Source organism: Maylandia zebra, linkage group LG18 (assembly GCF_041146795.1).
Source record: "Maylandia zebra isolate NMK-2024a linkage group LG18, Mzebra_GT3a, whole genome shotgun sequence".
Lineage (NCBI taxonomy): Eukaryota > Metazoa > Chordata > Actinopteri > Cichliformes > Cichlidae > Maylandia > Maylandia zebra.
The window spans coordinates 1,389,383-1,409,127 of NC_135184.1; the positions used below are offsets into that span (position 1 = coordinate 1,389,383).

General features: G+C 43.6%; 1 protein-coding gene and 1 long non-coding RNA gene across 4 annotated transcripts; both read right to left on the reverse strand.

The window, feature by feature from the left end:
* Positions 1–1,452: 1,452 nt before the first annotated feature.
* Positions 1,453–11,322, reverse strand: iqub (IQ motif and ubiquitin domain containing). Of its 3 annotated transcripts, none has more exons than XM_076876668.1 (12): positions 10,978–11,322; positions 10,598–10,732; positions 9,763–9,930; positions 9,296–9,471; positions 8,481–8,636; positions 7,751–7,961; positions 7,490–7,665; positions 6,016–6,186; positions 4,853–5,029; positions 4,521–4,769; positions 4,250–4,435; positions 1,453–3,410 (listed from the first exon to the last, which is right to left on the reverse strand). In XM_076876668.1, the coding sequence occupies exons 2-12, from the start codon at positions 10,698–10,700 to the stop codon at positions 3,216–3,218; spliced, it is 1,968 nt and encodes a 655-aa protein (XP_076732783.1). In that variant the 5' UTR covers positions 10,701–10,732; positions 10,978–11,322; the 3' UTR covers positions 1,453–3,215. The 3 variants fall into 3 exon arrangements, with proteins under 3 accessions (XP_076732783.1, XP_004573584.2, XP_076732782.1); XM_004573527.2 differs by having other exon boundaries at positions 10,953–11,322; XM_076876667.1 differs by having other exon boundaries at positions 10,943–11,053.
* Positions 11,323–12,962: 1,640 nt separating this feature from the next.
* Positions 12,963–19,676, reverse strand: LOC143413517 (uncharacterized). The gene is made up of 2 exons (XR_013094114.1): positions 18,788–19,676; positions 12,963–15,584 (listed from the first exon to the last, which is right to left on the reverse strand). It is a non-coding gene; the product is annotated as an uncharacterized LOC143413517 (long non-coding RNA).
* Between the last annotated feature and the right edge of the window lie 69 nt (positions 19,677–19,745).

Below are 19,745 nucleotides of genomic sequence, written 5' to 3' on the forward strand. Positions count from 1 at the left end.
AATTGCTTTTATAAATGATCCTGTCTGCATTTAAAGTTAAGCTGGTGTACATTACCTTTGATATCATTCAATTAGACTTATCTTCTCATATAAAACAGTGTACAGAATGACAAATGGTTTGTCTCTTTTTTACTGTAAAAGCTGAGTTTTAAAGGTTTTCATATAGGAAATCTTTACAATTTGTACAATACAGAATTTATCATCAACTAGCAACGATGTTTCCTCCTGACTGTTGATGCTGATATAAAGTGTTGGTTTGTGGTTGGTGTGGATTTGCTGCTCATGTGAATCCTCCCACAGTGTTTCATTAGCAGCTGTAACCACAGTGACTCTGATAAAACAGGAATTAGCAGAATCCATCTGATATGAAGCTGTGCTTTGAATACCACTTCCCTCCTCTTTGAAGAGTAGTCAGATATCTGTGTTCAGGTTTTTGTACAGCCTCTTCTACACTTTGTATCACTGTGTTTGTAGAGCACAGTAGTAGAGAGCTGTGTCTGCCAGGGTTAGGGCTGCTATGGTCAGAGTAGTTGATTTATCTGTTGTTGTGGAGTGATATCGATTATCAGGAATATATTGAGTTGTTTCTCGTTTCCCTCCTTTCCAGAGTATAAACTGAGGAGCCTGAAGGTCAGAATCATGTCTGTACCAGTGAAGGCGTGGGTAACTTGCATCTGTCTCATAGCTACATGTGAGTTTGACAGATTCTCCTTCTGTCTCAGTGACTTCAGGTTGTTGAGGAGTGATTGAGTCTCCAGCTGTTAGTCCTGGAAAAAGAAAGAAGAAAAGTAGTGAAATGCAGTCTGTATATCTGCTTAATGCAGCAGCTTCAACTAAACTTTAATCCCTGTTCTTAAACTCACCTATAATGTGAGATAGAAGCAAAAAGAGGTGCAGCAACATGTCTTTGGAGTTATTAAAGCCAGACAGACAGCACATGAACAATGTTCTTCCACTGCAGCACAATGACCAACAAATAATGTCATTGGATGAGCTCAACTTCAGTGGGTGGGGCCAGTTTAATAGCTCAGCCAATCAAATAGTTTTGTGCTTCCACAGCAGCTCTGTCTCTGTCTCTGATCTTTACTGCTTCATTTCTCTGTTGTCTTTGTCATCAGTCCAATGACACAAGAATCAGAGGTTTAACAGTGTGTGGCTCCCTCTAGTGGATGTTGTGGAGTATTCTGTTGTCTTTGCTCCAAAGGTTTTTGTACAGAGTTTTGCTGTTTCCTGTCACTGTGGGCTGCAGAGCACAGTAGTACACAGCAGAGTCAGACACTGCAGCAGAGGAGATCTGAAGGTCCAGACGCTTTTTTCCAGACAGTTTTGTGGAGAATCTTGCAGCTGATTTCAGAAACTCCGACGGCCTTGAAATATTCATCCCTGATATGTGGATCAGGAACTCTGGCGGTTTCCCTGGATATTGTCGATACCAGAAGAAATAATCATTAATTATAATATCTCTGGATAATCTGTAGGACAGAGTGAGAGTGTTTCCTTCTACAGTGGACTCTTCATCCTTGACTGCAGTGAGTTGATCACAGCTGACACCTAAAGGAAGAGATAAATGTTGTTAAAGACGATGTTAAACTGTGAGCGCCTGTTCCAGTGATTTCTAGCAAACAGATCCTTTAAAGACATTTCTTCTTCCTGCTTTAACCGACCTGTTAGTGTGATCACAAACAAAGGAAACATGAGCCAGTAATGCAGTGACAGCATCTTCCACACACTATCTGTTCTGTATGCTTCACATATTGAATGTATCTGACAGTGGGAGTCCTTTTCTGCTCTGTGACAGTGTTGCTCCTCCTTCAGCCTCTTCCTCCTCTCATATCACTATATTAGTTTTTTTTTCTTATAAAACTTGATCTAAACCCATCTGAAGGCCTGAAGGTCACTAACAGTCAACATTGATTTCTAGCCTCATCTTTTGTGTGCATTTTTGCATTTTTCCTAACATAAAGTGAAATGTTTTGGAAATGCCTTTTAGCTTTAGTTTTTAAGATCATGGGATAAACCTAAAACACAATCTCCAAAAGAATACTGCCTACAACAGACTGCTCAATGTGTGGTTGTAAATAAAGTTCTCACTTGTAGAACTCAGCATCTCAGTCTGTTGTACGAGTCAATAAACATCTTTAGCTTTGACATAACCGGTTATAGTTGATGTTATTCTGTCAGTCTGGTAAAGTTTCGTGCAGGCTACACTGGTTAGTTTTCAGTGAAATTTACAGTGATGCTCGATGTTTGACTGCTGCAGAGCAGCTGCGGTGTTCATGGTCAATGGTAAATTACACTGAGAGCAGCAGACATCAATTTACATCAAAGATGTTAATGCTGTTTAAATTCACTTTGAATTTACCTGTTTATAACAGGTTGATAGTGTCCAGGGGTCGCAAATCAGCGACAGCTTGTGTAACATCTGTTTCTGCTCCTGGACCTGGGGGAGGATGGATGATTGTAGCTGCTCGATACTCGAGTATTCTTTGTGGTTTCTTTTGCTTTATGAGGCTCCAGATGTTCTCAGCTAGTAAAACGTCTGGACTGCAGGCTGGCCAGTTCAGCACATGGACTCTACAAGTACGCTGCTGGTTCCACTGAGGCACCACCATTATCTGAGATGCAGGTGTTTGAACTCTGCGCTGATAATGAGCGGGTTGCCCCCCCCCCCCTTTAGTCTAATAACACATCCACAGTTGCCAAAAAAAAGTTCAAATTTGAAACAATGGTCCAGAGAAGATTGCTTTGCATGATGGAGCTTTAACCTGCATTTGGACACACAATCTGTAACTGTGAACAGTTTTTAATTTGTTAAAATCTAAAACCAGTCTGTCCTATATCCCGTCTCTGCTGGGATTCTGTTCTGCCGTCACTGGTAAGTGTGAGTATCATCATCTAGAAACTGAATGTCTTCTTATGGCAACTTGCGCTGATACTGAATAAGGCCCCACAGTTCACCCTGCATACCAGGCCAAACATCAAGCTATGAATATAAAAGCTTGTTAAGCACATGACTTTTCATAAAGCTGAACATCTTGGCGAACTCAAAACATCCTTGAGATGTTTGTATGAGACATTTTAAGATGAGCCTCTACCTTAAAAGTCAAATCAGAGAAATAAATGTACAAAAGTCAGAACCAACATAAGCTTTACTGTAGACTTCAAATGAAAGTTACAAGAAATATGAGGCAGAAGAAATAAAACTGCACAGAGTGTTAATGATCTGAGGTCTGAGTGTCTCTGGTATGCTTGATTATTGCCATGGTAATGGGCTTGGAGACAAGTTGGTTGCCAAGGACAGCAGCAGGGTGAGTATCCAGCTGCTCGGACATAACGGGAACCTGGCTGAAGTGGCGTCGAGCTTGTGCGTGTTTGCGTTCGATCTCGTGGATTAACGTTGTGTCGTATGTCTGAACACACAAACACACACAGGCTTAGAGAATTCATCAAGGGTCCCTGCTGCACAAAGTGCTTAACAATGTAAAATGCCACCAAAACAAATAAAATGTAAAACAATCAAATGTACATCGGAAAGTATTAGAAAATGCGCAGAGTGCCTTCAATTACAGTGTAAATATGTAAGCTTTGTACAAAGCTAAGAACAACATTGGAGCCAGAAACATGAGCAGGTGCTGCGCCAAAAACCATCCGTAACGGAACGAGTCAACAGCTCTGGTCTGATGGCTTCAGGCTCTGGATACATGTCAAACCGCAAAACGTGTAATAGGCACGCCGTCCATCGTGTCCATTTCACACTTTACCTCTCCAAAACATGAAATGGACACGTATGCAGAAGTTGCATTACCAGCAGGGCGAGATAATATATAATATATTTAAAGCCAAGAAGTCGGTAATGAGCAAAAAGTGCCAATAAGTACATTCCAAGGTCCTAAATCGTCAGAATCGATTAAGCTAGGGACTAATATGTATTTACATGTAAATGTGTTGCTGTCTGTTTAAATTTTCATGTTGGCTGGAAATAAAATATCTCCCTCTGTTGCTGTTACTGCAACTTGCTGTAACTTCTGCATGCGTGAACACTTCACGTTTTGGACGGGCAAAGCGTGAAATGTAGGCAGTGGACTGGACGTGGTATGCAGGTACCTGTTCACAGAGATTAGCATTAAGGAGGTCGATTCAGAAGTGAAACAGAGTCAGAGTTCCTTCTAGTGGAAGCTGAGAGGGGCTGTCCTAATACGGACTTTCTCTCAACAAAAGATAAATTGATATTGTTCAGACATGTACAGACCGTGTGGACGTCCTCCACCTCTAAGTGAGCTGAGGTCTCTTCTTTGGACAGCAGAATGCAGTTCCAGGGGCTCCAGTCCTTCTGACGATCCCACCGAACAAACGCCAGGTTGTAGAGATCGATGTTGGCGCTGAGGGCCGACCGGGACGCCCACACTGCTTCCACCAAGTACTGCATGTCTTGCACCTGAAACGATGAAGATGGCAGACTTCTGTAGACAAAAGAGTGAAATCAGTGGAGCTGTTCATTATACACAATGAAAGCAGTTCACCTTCAGCAGGAAGGGGATCTTAGCTTCTGCGTTGAGCCTCTGCTCGTCGGCTCTCAGCCTCATCAGGATGCTTTTGTAAAAGGTGAAGTCATGGCGAGATCTGGCTATGTTGTTGAGTCTGGCGCACTGGCGGCACTGGCGATTCGGACTGCCGCTGGCCGACATAATGAAGTCCGTGAGGCGCAGGTAACGATGACAGTATTGGCAGAGTATCATGTCATTCTTCAGCTGGGAAGGATTCTGGGGAACCTGGGGCAGATTTTTAATTTTACATATGAAATCATATTTGAGATTGTGCCAAACACGTGAGATGAGGAGGGATGGTCGCTCACCTTCAGCAGCTTGGCCACCTCAGGGTTGAAAGCTGGAGTTTTGATGTACTGAAGTAACAGAGTACAGATCCTCTTCCTCAGGCCCTCCAACTTGGCTGATTTGACCCCTCGAGTCATCAGGTCTACCTCCCTGTCAACCAAATCCACGATGTCCCGGGTCAGCGCACACTCCTGCTCCTGTCCAATGAGCATGGAAGAAAGAAAATTTCAGCGCAACCGCACTGCTCATGTAAAACAGATATTTACGGTATTTTGATGTACGTACGTATCTCCAGGTCAGTAAAGTTGATGTGTCAAATTATGAACAAGGCAACACAAAGCACAGACTTTTATTCTGAAGGGCACTACTTGTCTGAGCTTCATATCGTGAGCTTCATATATTTGGCATTTTAATAATAATAATGGATTGGATTTATATAGCGCTTTTCAAGGCACCCAAAAGCACTTTACAACGCCACTCTCGCATTCACACACTGGTGGAGGCAGCTACAGTTGTAGCCACAGCTGCCCTGGGGCAGACTGACAGAAGCGAGGCTGCCATATCGCACCATCACCAGTAGACGGTAGGGGAAAGTGTCTTGCCCAAGGACACAGCGACCAGGACAGAGAGCCCGGGGATCGAACCGGCGACCTTCCGGTTACAGATACGCTTCCCAACCCCCTGAGCCACGGTCGCAGTAAATAGTTTTCTGTTGAATGTGTACACTTCTGTAATAGTCAATGTTTTGGTTATGAAAAGGTTGTTTTATTCTAAAAATAACACTTTTGACCAAGAAGTGAAACTCATGAGATTCAGAGTGACACAGTGAAACATTCAAAGGGGAAAAAACTGAAGCTCCCAGAGGAATGAACCCAGTAACCTCTCACCGTGCAGGCAGTGGTCCTAACCACTGAGCCTCAGGACTCATTTATGCTATGAACCGTGCGCGATTCACTTCCACTTATCTTTGATAAAAACATAACAGCATGAGCAGCTGACCAACTGCTACAAGGCTGAAATGTTGTGTCTCAGTCTGACCTGTTTGTGCTCAGCGAGTCCCTGCTTTCCTGTCCCCTCCCCATGACTACGTTACTGAATAAGGCAAAAGGCCCCAAAATAATATAAATAATAACAGGACGACATCAGAGTACCGTTAGCTGTGAAAGAACTGTGTGTGTTTTACCTTGACAGTGTGTTTCAGTGTCATGAGGAAGTGGAGCCTCTGCTCCTGGCTGACGGTGGTCAGGCTGATGCTGTTGTACAGATCTCGCAGCTCTCGGGCTCTGATGGTGTTCTGAGTTTCAATCTCAATCAGACGACCGTCCGCTGCTCGCCTTTGATGAGGAGACGCAGACTGGAGCAGATACAGCACAGTGTCAGTACCTGTGAGACCGAACGCTCCTCTGAAGTTTGCTCTGAGCATCCCACAGTCACCCCAGCGTTTACGGAGAAACCAGAGACTGTATATAAAAGATGGCTGTAGCCACCAAGGTCTCACCCAAGTCCTGTTTTAAAGTTGAGTGTTTCTGTGATCACCGTGTGGGTGGGGATCTGACTCGAAACTAAGGGACCCTCTATTTTCACAAACCATCCTACTTTGGCAAAACGTCCTACCGTAAGTAGTTTATGCACATTTCTGCTGTCACAGAGTAATTCCAGCAAATTTACGCAGGTATGACGGTTTGCCACTTCACGTTGCCCATCAGAGTATGCTGTAGCCCATAATCATAAAGCCAGGACGCTTTGCCACTTCATTTTACCCGTTAAAGTATGTTTCTAGCTCATATTCACAAGGGTAGGGCAGGTCGCCACTTAATTTCGTGTTGTGCGCATGTGTAGAAACAACGGGTAGGATGGTTTGTCGGGTAGGATGGTTTGTCAGGTAGGATGGTTTGTCGGGTAGGATGGATTCCCAGAACACCCTCCACTCTTGGACAGTCACTAAGGAAAGAGTGCAAGGTCTCTCCGATTCCAACGAGGATACGTTAAATAAAGACTGATCAGGAAAGTCTTTCCTAATCAAGTGAGCCAAACGAGTCATTTCTTTAAACTCCTGCAGAACTAAACTGTTTTTTTTTACAAGCAGAGGAGTCGCCCTCTGCTGGCCATCGGAAAGAATGCAAGATCAGGTTTTCAAACTTAGAAGCTATGCCTCATAACACATGTCAGTACAGCATAAAATATTAGATCTGTGGCCAAAAATTTGCTTTACATTATGTAAAGAAAGCTGAGATTCTTCCGGCACACTTTTAGATTCTGGTTGCGATCGATGATTCACAACGAACAACAAGCTTATTGTCACATTTGGTGTGAAACACCATAAGAAACCCAAACATTACTGACAGCATTAGAATCTCTTTGGAACATCGTGCTACGAAAGCATGTGATGAGAGTGCTTGTAAGTGTAGCAAGCAGCCTTGCACTGACTGAAGTGCCGTGAATAAGAATGAAACAGGCTCCACCTTGTATTAAACATCTTCTAACGAGCACCGCAACAAACTGAAGGTGCGTAAAATCAAATCAAATTAAGATGATGTGACTACACACTTAACCATGGTTCTCTTTTTGTGTTTAATGATGACTTTCATTTGCATATAAAATATAAATTATGAAATTGGGTTGAGAGCTGGAGTAGAGTAGGTGGAGCGACCTCTGACCTTGTCCAGGAAGTTCCTGACAGCTTTGTCGTAGTTGTCGCTGTGAACGGCGATGTGATGGCGTCCGATAGCAGCAATGAGATCCATCTCCTGGTCCAGCAGCGCGCAGAGAGCTGCTTTCCTCTCAGCTCCTCGCAGGGACGAGCTGATCCTCTGCTCCTCCTCGTTCCTCCACTCTGAGACACACAAAGTTAAATACGTAACTGCTCTGCTGCATTCACAGACATAAAGCGGGGAACTCCTCCTGCCCCTAAAGCCTACTCTCCAGAGCTTGGTACAGCAGGTTGAAGTCCTCCTGCCTCTTCGGATTCAGCCAGCGGTTTCGGCGGTCTCTCAGCTGCTCCTCTTTCTCCTCGTTCCTCCTCCTTTCCTGCATCTCCAGCCAGGCCAACCGCCGGGCTCGCTCCTTCCGCAGGTGGTCCACCGCCTGCTGGGCCAACCAGCGCCGAGCAAACGTCTGCAGACGGATCACCTGGGTGTGTGACGGGTCATATACTTAGTCCCACTAAATGTATTTTTTATATTTAGTGGGACTGAATTGACTGCGTATATGATAACTACACACACAAACTGCTCTTCATCTTCTGTGATGCAGAACGAGACTGAAGACATCGAAACCATTTCAAACACCAAAAATCTGAAAGTTCAAACACCGTGAATCCCCGAGATGAAGAAGCAGAGCAAGACTTCACTGTAACACAGAGGGCCAGCAGCCTGAAGCCTCAGAAATCTGAGCATGTGTTCCCACCATAAAGCATGCTGAGCTCTAACAGCGCAGCATTGCTGGTCACATTTCTATTCAGAAGCCAAGGCAACACTGAATCATCACTCGCACTATGAAGCTCAAATGTGTTATTTCCTAGTTTTGATATCTTCAGTTTTGTTCTACAGAGCTGGAAACAGCATGAAAGAGCAGGTGTGTCCAAACACTTGGTACAGCAGGTACTCAGAAACACTGCATTGCAACCACACACGCTCAGTGTACACTCACAGCTCTCAGCCTCCGGTCGTGGTGCTCATCAGCAGTGGTGTATGTCCCTGGAGTCACCAACCTGTCGTTCATGCAGGAGACGTAGCAGCCGATGCCAGTCATCTGGGTGGAGGCACTGACTGGACACTGCTGAGCCTGAGACTTCAGCTCTACTGTCTGAAACAGAGAAAACAAACTAAATCAGGGGCTGACTGGCTTTAAGAGCAACATCTTTAAACATGTAGACAAAGTTAATACCAAAAAATGTGAAAGTTGTGTGAGGAGCTTCCGGCCTGCAGACAGACCTCGTGACTTTGTTTTGTTTGACTCGGCTGGGTTTTGTTTCAGTGTGGTTAATGGAAGGTTTTTAATAAATAATAAGATTACTGTAATGTTAATCTCATTGACATTGGGTGTAATAGTACTCGAGTAGTAACTAAAACTGAATTCAAACTGAAATTAAGTAAGTATTGACTGTGATGGGATAAATGAAAGGAATAAGAAAAGATCCCCTGTGAGGTAAAACTGACAGAAAGCTGCAGCACTGACCATATAAAACCTCGAGTGTGGAGAGTTTAAGAGATTTTAACCAAAAAAAGTAGATGAATGTTTAAATGAGCACATCAGCTGAGCGCTGTAATCCTCAGAGGTGTTTGTCTCTGTTGGTCCAGGGAGCTCATTACACTCGCTGCTTATCTCTAGAATTACATTGTTTAATTTGAACATGAAGTCTGGGCGTCCTGTGCCGATCTTTTTCATTATTTATGTAAAGACTTATTTAGTCCCAGTTTTGACTCTGATATAAACTGTGGTGCTTTTGAAGCTGTTTTCTGTACCTGTGTGTCGCGGCTGAAGACCGCCACTCCTCTATCGGGTCTCCTCTTGGGCAGCGTCTGGACTGCGGCGTGATGGTACTCCAGCCCCGTCAGCCGATGCCTGTAGCCACCGAGGAAGGCTTTCTGATGGCGTGGGCGCTCAATCTCCACCACCACCTCCTGAAGCACCCCCCCATCTGAGAGACAATGACTGAAGGTTTTTCAAAGACGGCATATCTTTGTATGGAAATCTTTAGCTTGGCACCAGGATTAAACCAGGTCTGGCAAACTTGTTTAGCTAAAAGTCGGTTCAAATGAATGCACGTCACATTATGAGGATTCTCTCTTATCCTTATCTTTACAGTGTTATTTCCTATGGAGTCTTGTAGTTTTATATAAATCAGATGTAACTCGTGATTTCTTAGTGCTTTCATGTCTAATGGAAGCACTTTGTGTATACGGACAGGTAGCAGCTTGTGTATTCGTACCTGCTTCAACTTGGACGGTGATAACATCGGGCATGCTGTCGTGCTCTAGGGGGCAAACAGGGCGGAGTGGGTGGAAGCTTGGGTCAGTGGAGCTCATTTCCATCCGGGTGGAGCTGTGAGGCCTGACGCCGAGCTCCATCAGACTCTTGTGTTCCTCCACCGCTCTGCCTAAAAACACACTGACCCGTTAATCTGTATCCACACAGGCAGCAGCTCGCAGCGACTTGGTGACCAAACATCATAGGAAATGAAAAAAACACTCCTCTCAACTTGAAGGCAAATAACTGAAGCAACTACCAGTCAGGATACTAGTGACTGTCATATGGCAGGACAGTAAAGAATTTGTAGGGTTATCTAGACAACTGACACCTATGTCCACTAGTCGTCATGTTCAAAGTGCGACTCTGTAGAAAAACTTGTGGAAGTAAAGCAAGTTTTTTTATAGAGCACAATTCAACAACAAGGTGATTCAAAGTGCTTCACAGAGACATTAGAAACAAAAACAAATAAAAAGCAGGATTTAAGATTGATTAAAACAAGCAAAAGATAAAATCAGTAGTTAAATGTAAGTTTTGAAGTTTAATCTTAAAAGTGTGGATTTGGTGCTTTATTCAAATGCAGCTGAGAACAGGTGAGTCTTCAACCTGGATTTAAATAAACTGAGTGTTTCAGCTGATCTGAGGCTTTCTGGGAGTTTGTTCCAGATATAAGGAGCATAAAAGCTGAATGCAGCTTCTCCGTGTCTGGTTCTGACTCTGGGAACTGATAAAAGACCGGATCCAGATGAGCTGAGGGATCTGGAAGGTTCATACTGGGTCAGGAGAAAGAAACGAACCGTCCAGAGAGATCTGAAGCACGTCTGCTGGGACTCGGAGCTCTGAGGCGAGGTGACGCTTCAGCTCGTGAATGCTGAGCTCGATAGCAAACGCCACCGTCATCACGTGGCCCTCCGGCACCAGCACCACCTTGACTGCAACCACACACAGAGACACAGAGGTGCTATCGAGTCTGGCCGTGCTCAGTCACAATCCAGACAAACAGCATTTCAGTATTTCTCCCCTCCAGTGTAATAAAACCTTTGATGTGAGTTGCGCCACACGAGTCTCTGCTGCTGTGAAAAAGGTCACATTCTCTTTATTCCTGAGTATTTATCCGAACACTGTCAGGAGCTCCAGCCCACCTGGACTCACCTGAAGCCGAGCTGCCGGACCTCACCTCCTCTCCTCCCGGCTCCCCGCCGTCCTCCTCCGCGGTGTCTCCGCCTGGCTCTGTGTTTGTTTCTTTCTGCTCTTGGTTTCCTCTTTGCGCCGACATGACAGATTTCAGTGACTGAACTAAACTACAGCTCCTGTTATGATTGAAAATGATACAAAAGCCTTTCAAACGTCAGGTTTGAAGACCGGGCGCGTTGCGCTTTTCTGTATTTAACGACATGCGCGTCAACCTGGAGCGAACTGCATTAACTGGTTTCCACGCAAAAGCAGTGTTTACATGTTGCTATAGCAACGACTAGCAGTCACTTCCTGTTGGAAGCAGAGTCAGAGGATTTTGTCCCTCTCATTGGCGCGTGTTTGGGTCAGATAAAAAAAAGAGTACACCACAAACTTCACTGAAATGAAACCTCATTAAAATAAAAATCTGAAACTATTGTCTAAGAAAATGATCATTCACATCAATCACAATGACTCCTGGTTGTCAATCACAGACCACTAAAACGAATAGAATAGAACAGAATAGAATAGAATAGAATAATCTTTTAATTGTTTGGTTGTAACAGCAGGAGAACCCCCCCCCCCCCGAACCAAACACATTTACAAACAAACAGCACACAGAACAGAAACAAACACAATGTATTATTTACATCATGGACAAGAGTTACCCAAAACAGAGTACTGTACAGAATCAGAATCAGAATCGTGTTTATTGGCCAAGTATATGTGCAGACACATACAGGGAATTTGGTTCCGGTAGATGGTGGCTCTCAAGCACAGCACACACACACACACACACACACACACACACACACACACACGTGTCTATATACACATTACACATACGTACACAAAGCTGTGTAAACCAACTGTAAATAACGAATCTAAACTTATATACATAAAATACAGAAATGAATGAGGTGGAATGAATACTACAGAATGTACATAAGGTGCAGCTGCAGTCTGGCAGTGGGAGCAGTGTGACAGGTCAACTGTTAAGAAGGGAGATGGCGAGGGGAAAGAAACTGTTCCTGTGTCGGGTGGTCCTGGTCTGCAGGCTTCTGTACCGTCTGCCAGAGGGCAGCAGATCAAAAAGTCTGTGTGCAGGGTGTGAGGGGTCTGCGATGATTTTCCCTGCCCGTTTCCTGGTTCTTGAGAGGTACAGATCCTGGATGGAGGGCAGGGGGGCGCCGATGATCCTTTCTGCTGCCCGTACAGTCCGCTGCAGTCTGCTCCTGTCCTGTTTAGTGGCTGCTCCATACCAGACTGTGATGGAGGAGCACAGGACAGACGCAATGACCGCAGTGTAGAACTGGATCAGCAGCTCCTGTGGAAGACTGTACTTCCCCAGTTGTCTCAGGAAGTACATCCTCTGCTGGGTCTTTTTGAGGATGGAGTTGATGTTGGTCTCCCACTTCAGGTCCTGGGAGATGGTTGTACCCAGGAACTTGAAGGTCTTCACAGTTGACACAGGGCTGTCTGATATGGTGAGGGGGAGCAGAGTTGAGGGATGTCTCCTGAAGTCCACTGTCATCTCTACAGTCTCAAGAGTGTTCAGCTCCAGATTGTGCTGACTGCACCAGAGTACCAGCCGCTCAACTTCCTGCCGGTATGCAGACTCATCACCATCTTGAATGAGGCCAATGACAGTGGTGTCATCTGCAAACTTTAGGAGTTTGACAGCTGAGTTATTGGAGGTGCAGTCGTTAGTGTAGAGGTAGAACAGTAGGGGTGAGAGGACACATCCTTGAGGGGCACCAATACTGAGGGACTGGGTTTCAGAGGTGATCTCCCCCAGCCTCACTTGTTGCTTTCTGAAGGAAATTGCCTTCCCGGGTTTCCTCCGTGGCGTGAGCGATAAGCAGAGTTCTGTCCTTTCCTTATAAGATTCCTAATTATTTAAAGTAACACTCAGGTATGCCATTCAGCTGGGTTAGTTACGACGTCGGGAGCAGCTTGGGAGAACAAGGAAACACAGACTGCTTCAGGTTGCCTTCCCAAATCAACTCAAAGGTTTATTTGATACACAGCAGTTTATATAGATGAAAAAAGGTTCGTGTGTCAGCTTTCCCAGTTCAAACCGGTACAGACCAAATAAGGAAACGTCTTCCTGCCTTGTGAGCCAAGAAGTATCCTGTGTGTAGTTTATCAGTTCAGCTATAATTTATGATCATCCCAGCAAAATACACTCCTAGACATAGAATACAGAGTTCTTTCATCAGTGAATTCTGAAACGAACCACCTAGCCTTTAACGAGCCTTTTCCAGGAGATAAAGAAAAAGGGAGGATGGGAGTAAGGAAGTGGTCTCATCTCTGTGGTGTTTTTGACCTTCAGGTACCAGCTTGTGAGTCCTACACATTAATTCTTGGGTCACAGAGAAAGAGAAAAACAACTAGTAGATCGGCCTTATTGAGTAACAGTTTTCCTGTATAAAACAATATCCTGTAAATGCTTACCGTGGTATCAAAATATCATAACAGTTCCCCTCTTTTATTATTTTTTAAAAATAATAACTCAAATAGAAAGGAAAAATCACAAATGTAATAACATAATATAAAAAGCAAATCATAAAATGTAATAGTTCACAACCTAATGTTCAATATACACATCAGGAACATCATTGATGACATCTGACACATAATCTGGGTCAATTTGTGCCAATTGCAAATACATTGAAGTAGCTGTACTAGTAGCTATACGGGTTATCATTGAACGTACACAGGGTACCACACGACAGACAATAATCATCAAAAACATGCTGCAACGGTTACAAAGGCTACAATTAGTTCCTTCCATCTCCCAAACGTGTCCTGTAGCCACTTATGTAGCCACTGACCGTGACCTGTATTGGCAATTAGTTCTATCTGCAATGCTTCAAGTTTATTCATAGCTTGTGTGAATGAACCGTTAGGAGCGGTGTTATTGGGAATGAAAGTACAGCATACATCAACGGTTACTAAACCACAGGTACCGGTCCAATTAACAGGTAAAGCTAATCTAAGAGTATTATTGCACATCCAATAAGCATGTGGGATTGGTCTAGTTAGGCGCGTGACCATGTGTGATTTAACTAACTCCCCCCAGTCAGTGTCATTTAAGACACCCTCTGGGGGAACAATGATCGAGTCTCCGCTCGAACTTGAACTGTGTGTGTGTTCCTCCAGATATGATACAACTTCAGCCACAGAGACAGCTAGCCATGTCTCATTACAGCGTGCACCTGGGGAGTCAGAGAAGAATGTATAGTTATCCTTTGTATAATCTATGTGTGTGTCTGGGCCAGTTAACTTTAGTCTGCGCAGACATATCATACTAGTATTAAAATGGAGAGGGATCTGTCCTAAGGGCAGTGAGGGCTTTAACCTATTCTTAGGGCGTTTCATTGGGGCGCAGGTCCCTGCGGTGTCATCAGATAACTTCAATAATTCGCCTAATGGAGTCTCAGGGTTAGTTGGTGTGTGTGTGTGTCTAAGTAGGCAGTCGAGAGGGCTCAGAGTCAACTGTAAAGCGTTTTTAAAGAGAGCATTATCTCCGCTGATTTTCTCTAGTCCCTCAGTGAGGGGGAAACCGGATATGGGGTATCCTACTATTACCTGTTCTGGATCAGCCTTTGAACAGACATAACAGTTACTGTTTCCTAAATCACGAGCGGCTGTTCTGGCATTTTCATACCAGGCGTTAGCTCCTGTTCTAGAGGGCGCATAAGATGGTTTATTAGTGGCGTCTATGTTGCTATTTACTGATTTTAGGGAGCGTGAGGAGTGCATTAAGTAGGTGTCTTGCAAAATGGAGCATGAGGTATAGTCAGCAAAATATGACCTGCAGAAATGTGAACATGGTTGCAGTTTACAATACAAAATAGCAAAGAGAAATCCTAAGGTTAATGCGATAGATATAATAAATAACCTAAATATATAAGAAAGTATATAAGAAAAACAGTTCTTCAGTTGTCTCCTGGCCTGGTCCCAGGTTCGAGAGACATTGAATAAGCGTCGTATGATGACAATGGGCATTTCATTTTCTCCATTATCAGGATGGAATGAGTCTAGCTTTATCAGGTTAGACATCATGTGGTACTTTTGGCTTTCTGTTCCTGCTGGATGTTTGAGTACCTTGTTGTTGTTCTTTCAGACGTTGTGTCTTAATCAGTGATTGTGTGTGTGTGTAAATTGGATCCTGGCGCTGGCTCGCCGGAGATGTCATCTACCTGTGTGTTTATTTGCTCTAGTTCCGGGCGCTGGCTCGCCGGAGATGTCGTCTGCTTGATCCGACGCCTGAGATGGTCCGATTGGGCTGGTCTTAACCCTGCTGGCATGAATCCACTGAGGTTGTCCGTCTGTGAGGATGCTGGTTCTTCGTCACTGCCAGTAAAGCCTGGGGGCTGGAAAACGCGGCCTCCCAGAGTGTCCTTGGTTTTAGTGGCTTCTCCAACATGCGTCTCCTTGTCTCCACTGGTGGAACTGTGGAGGGGAAAAGCTGAGAGAGACAAACTTTCTGATAGTTATTATTCAGTTTTTCTACCAGGTTGTGAACATCAGTGGACAATGCAATATACATCACCTTCTACTAGCGGTGCCCCTCTGGAAGCTGACCATGGTCTTGGAAATAGTCTTATTTCAAATGGAAATAATTTGGTTACTTCAGATTGAGTCATTCTAATCTCACAGAGGACTTGAGTAAGTAATTTGACCCAGGTCATTAAAGTTTTAGCACACTTTTGAATTACTTCTAATGTGAATGAAGATCCTCTATCACTGTTAATCTGGTGAGGTATTCCGAATCTGGGTATTATTTCATTGCTCAACTTTTGACAGACTACTTCTGCAGTTTCTTTTGAGGTTGGATAAGCTTCTACTCATTTACTAAATTGATCCACTATTACCAGTAAGTACTTGATGCTTCCTTGTGCTGGCATATGTATAAAATCAATTTGTAATGTATGAAATGGAAAATCTGGTTGTGGTAAATGCTGATGTTTTGCTTTTGATTTTCCTACATTAGTTCGTGCACATGTTAGGCAGGTTGCTAATATGCTTTTTACTGCATGTGATGTTTTCTCAATTACAAATCTTGATTTTATTGCCCCTATTACCCCTCTTTGTCCGACATGACTCACACAGTGAAAATGTCGGGCAAGGACTGGCAGCAGGGAATATGGGAGGGCAATCAAACGCTTAAGATTTTGTATAAGCCATCTCTGTCATCTAAGGTACAGTCATTATTCTCCCAATAGGTGTAATCACATGCAGAGGCTTGCTCTTGTATGAATTTCAAATCAACATTTGTGTCTAAATAGTCTGGGAGTGTAACAAGTGGCAGCTGTAGGGGCACAGATAATACTTCCTGCGGCGGTGGGAGCTGTGATGCAGCTGCAGCCTTGGCTGTCACGTCTGCTAAGGCATTACCTGTTGCTTCGTCTGTGTCAGCTGTACTGTGTCCTTTCGTTTTTACAACTGCAATGGCCGATGGCAGCTGTATAGCCTGAAAAAGTCTTTGAACAAAATCAGAATTTAGCAATTTATTTTCCATCAGCAGATCTAAATCCTCTTTGTCTCCACAATGTGCCAAAGTCATGCACAACGCCAAATGCATAGCGGCTGTCTGTGTAAATCGTCACATGCTTATCCAAATGTAGCTCACAGGCGCGTATTAAAGCCATGAGCTCTGCTTTTTGTGCTGAGTGAAATGGTAATGAGTGAGCCTCTAGTATGATGTCAGGCACTGTTACCACTGAATAGCCACAAAGAAATGAGTTGTCATTCGGCCTTGAACAGGACCCGTCCACATAAACCGTGGCTGAGTCTGAGATAGGTGTTTGCTCTAAATCTGGACGTGGTGCTGTGGATTCCTGTATACGTGTCATGCAGTCATGATCATCAAGCCTGTCTGAGCCATCCTGTCGGTCAAAGGAACACAGCATAGGATCAATAAATGTGCTGGCGAATCAGGTGTGCTGCTCGCTTTTATAGTGAGATTTGCATATGTTGTTTAGTTATGTTTGCTAGAATGGTCGTGACCTGGTGATTGGTGTGTAGAATAGTGTCATGTGAGAGTGTAAGCTTCTCGCAGTCCCTTATCATGATAGAGCAAGCTGCTACTGCCCTCAGGCAGGCCGGCATTCCTGAACAATTCAGGCAGCACCTTTGAGTGGCGGAGGTCAGCACTCCCTGTAATGCATTGAAAGAGGCAGTCATTTCTGTGGACCACAGTATTCGAGGAGGCTTGTCTTTTTTTACAACAGTCACGCAGAATGTGGTCATGAAAAGAACAGTCTGGTATCCACTGTCTGCAATAGTTCACCATGCCTAGGAAGGACAACATTTCCTTCTGTGTAGTGGGACGAGGGACGGAGGTCACAGCTTTGACCCTGTCTGCAGTCATGGAACGTTTTCCGTGAGACAGTGTGAATCCCAAATATTGAACAGAAGTCTGACAGTACTGCATTTTCTTTGCTGATGCTTTGTGGCCAGTCTTTTGGAGGTGCTGGAGAAGCATGTGTGTAGCAGTTTGACACAGTTTTTTACTTTCAGCACAGAGGAGGAGGTCATCCACATGTGGATCAGGGTGCAGCCCTGGAGGAGTGAAGCACCATTGAGAAAGCAGCAGAGCTGTCTATCATGCCTTGGGGCAAACGAGTCCAAGTGTACTGCTTATTTCTATGTGTGAATGCAAATAACGGCTGTGTGTCTTCATGAGAAAAAGGAGCGGAGCATAAATCCACCACGGTAAAATGTGTATGCAATGCATGTCAATATGCTGTGAACATCTGAAACGAGAGGTGGCAGAGGAATGTTGACTGCATTAATTTGCCTCAAGTCTTGTATGAAACGCCATACGCCAGGTTTGTTAGGCTTTGGCACAGGATTGACAGGAGTGTGGGCTTTATTACTCCTGTAGTCAATAAATCTCCTATGATGACATCTAGAGCTGCGGCTTTTTCCGTGGAGAGGGGATGTTGCTTGACATATACTAGCTTGTTGTGTTTTAATAGGTGTACGTGATAAAGTGTACAGTCAATAAATCCTATATCATTCTCACTTTTTGACCACAATGTCATATTCTGGTATTCAGCTGGCAATGTAACTGCAGAAATAGTACAGTGGATAGGGTAGGTTAGATCTATGTGTCGACATATTTCGTAACCTATGTCTGAGTTATGTAACAAAATCACTGTTTGACCTTCACTTGTGTGAGCAGTTATCATGTTGTTGAACAGTGTGAGAGAAACAAAAGTGTGGCTCCCAGTCATGGGATTACCTGTTAGTGGCGTCTGTACACGTTTTTTTTTGGCACAGTGTGTGACATAGAGTACCGGACAAAAAGGATGTTGAGTTCATTCTCTGCTGAGGGTCCAGCTGACACAGAGGATGTTCCTTCTCCATCATGTCGGTACATAGGGCAGAGAAAACATAAGCTGTTATCAGTGTCAGCAAACATTTCACCCTTTATGTTAAATGAAATACACAAATTCATTTTTGCTTTGGGTGTCTGCGGCTGCTGGAAAACTGAGCTAAATTTGCACCTCTAGCTTGTCCAACAGTGCATAAAGCGTTTTATGAATACTAGGATAGATTCATCAGGCTTCTGTTTACACATAGTTACTGCATTTAAGTCACTTTTGTCTCTGGACATTGTTAGCAGGAATTTCTTTAGATTCTTAAAGAAATCGGCGACTTTGTCATTATTTACCCTCCTTTTGTCCATAGCGGTAACATTTGATGCATCACGTCGCGGCATTCTATCATATTTTCTACAGGACTTTTTAAGCAGACTACTTTTCTTATCACAAATGATATTCAACATTTCTACTGACCTGTTTTCTGGCGATAATCGTTCGGGATAAGGCTCCGAAAAGAAATTAGAATGCATTGAACTTCTTAAGTTGTAAACAAAGTCAGTCACATAAGCACTCCCGCATGTTCTGGATACGTGATCATGGACGTCTTCACCGATTCGTGGACGTAGGTTACACGTAACCGGAAATGGGAGTTATACTGAGCCGTTATTTGAGACTTTATTTTGTATTTTATTAATTTTTGGTTTTACAGGTACTTTAGATTTTTTTATCGGACCTGTCTGTGGTCTTTGAATTATTCTGACCCATGTTCAGTGATTTCCAGAGGGGTTTACACGCTAGGAGGATTTATGTTAGTATTTTCGCTGCGGCACAGCTGAGGTCACTTTAAATTTATTGCTAGCAATTTTTTGTTTGTGTGAGCAACTCTCACTTAGCGAGCAACTTCTCGCTTAACGAAAACAACAGGCAACTTCCTGTGTCTTTCTGCTTTTAATTTACTGCTTTTAACCCTTGAGACCCGTGTTTTGTTTTTTTTGTTTTTTTAAAGAAAAATTAAACAATTAATTATTATTATTATTATTATTTTTTACGTATAAATGTGTTGTCTTTCCACTTGATTATAACTGATTTATTTATAACATTTTATATAAAAGAAAAACGAGAAGCACATTAATTCATAGTAATTTAACATAAAATTGTTTGATAGTGTTAATTTGGAAAGCCACAACTCTAGCGGGTCCACCAACACCACACAAGGGTTAATTTACTTTATTCGGGGACTGAGGAAGTCAGTCAGTGTATCTCTCTGGATCACTAAGTGAAACTTCGTCAGCATATCCCGTTTTTTTATGGATCGATCACTGAGAGAGGTATAATAGGTCTTTATATAAATATGAAAGACGCATATTTACCTTCTGTCAGTAATCCCACTTCTGACACCAAAATTGAAGGAAATTGCCTTCCCGGGTTTCCT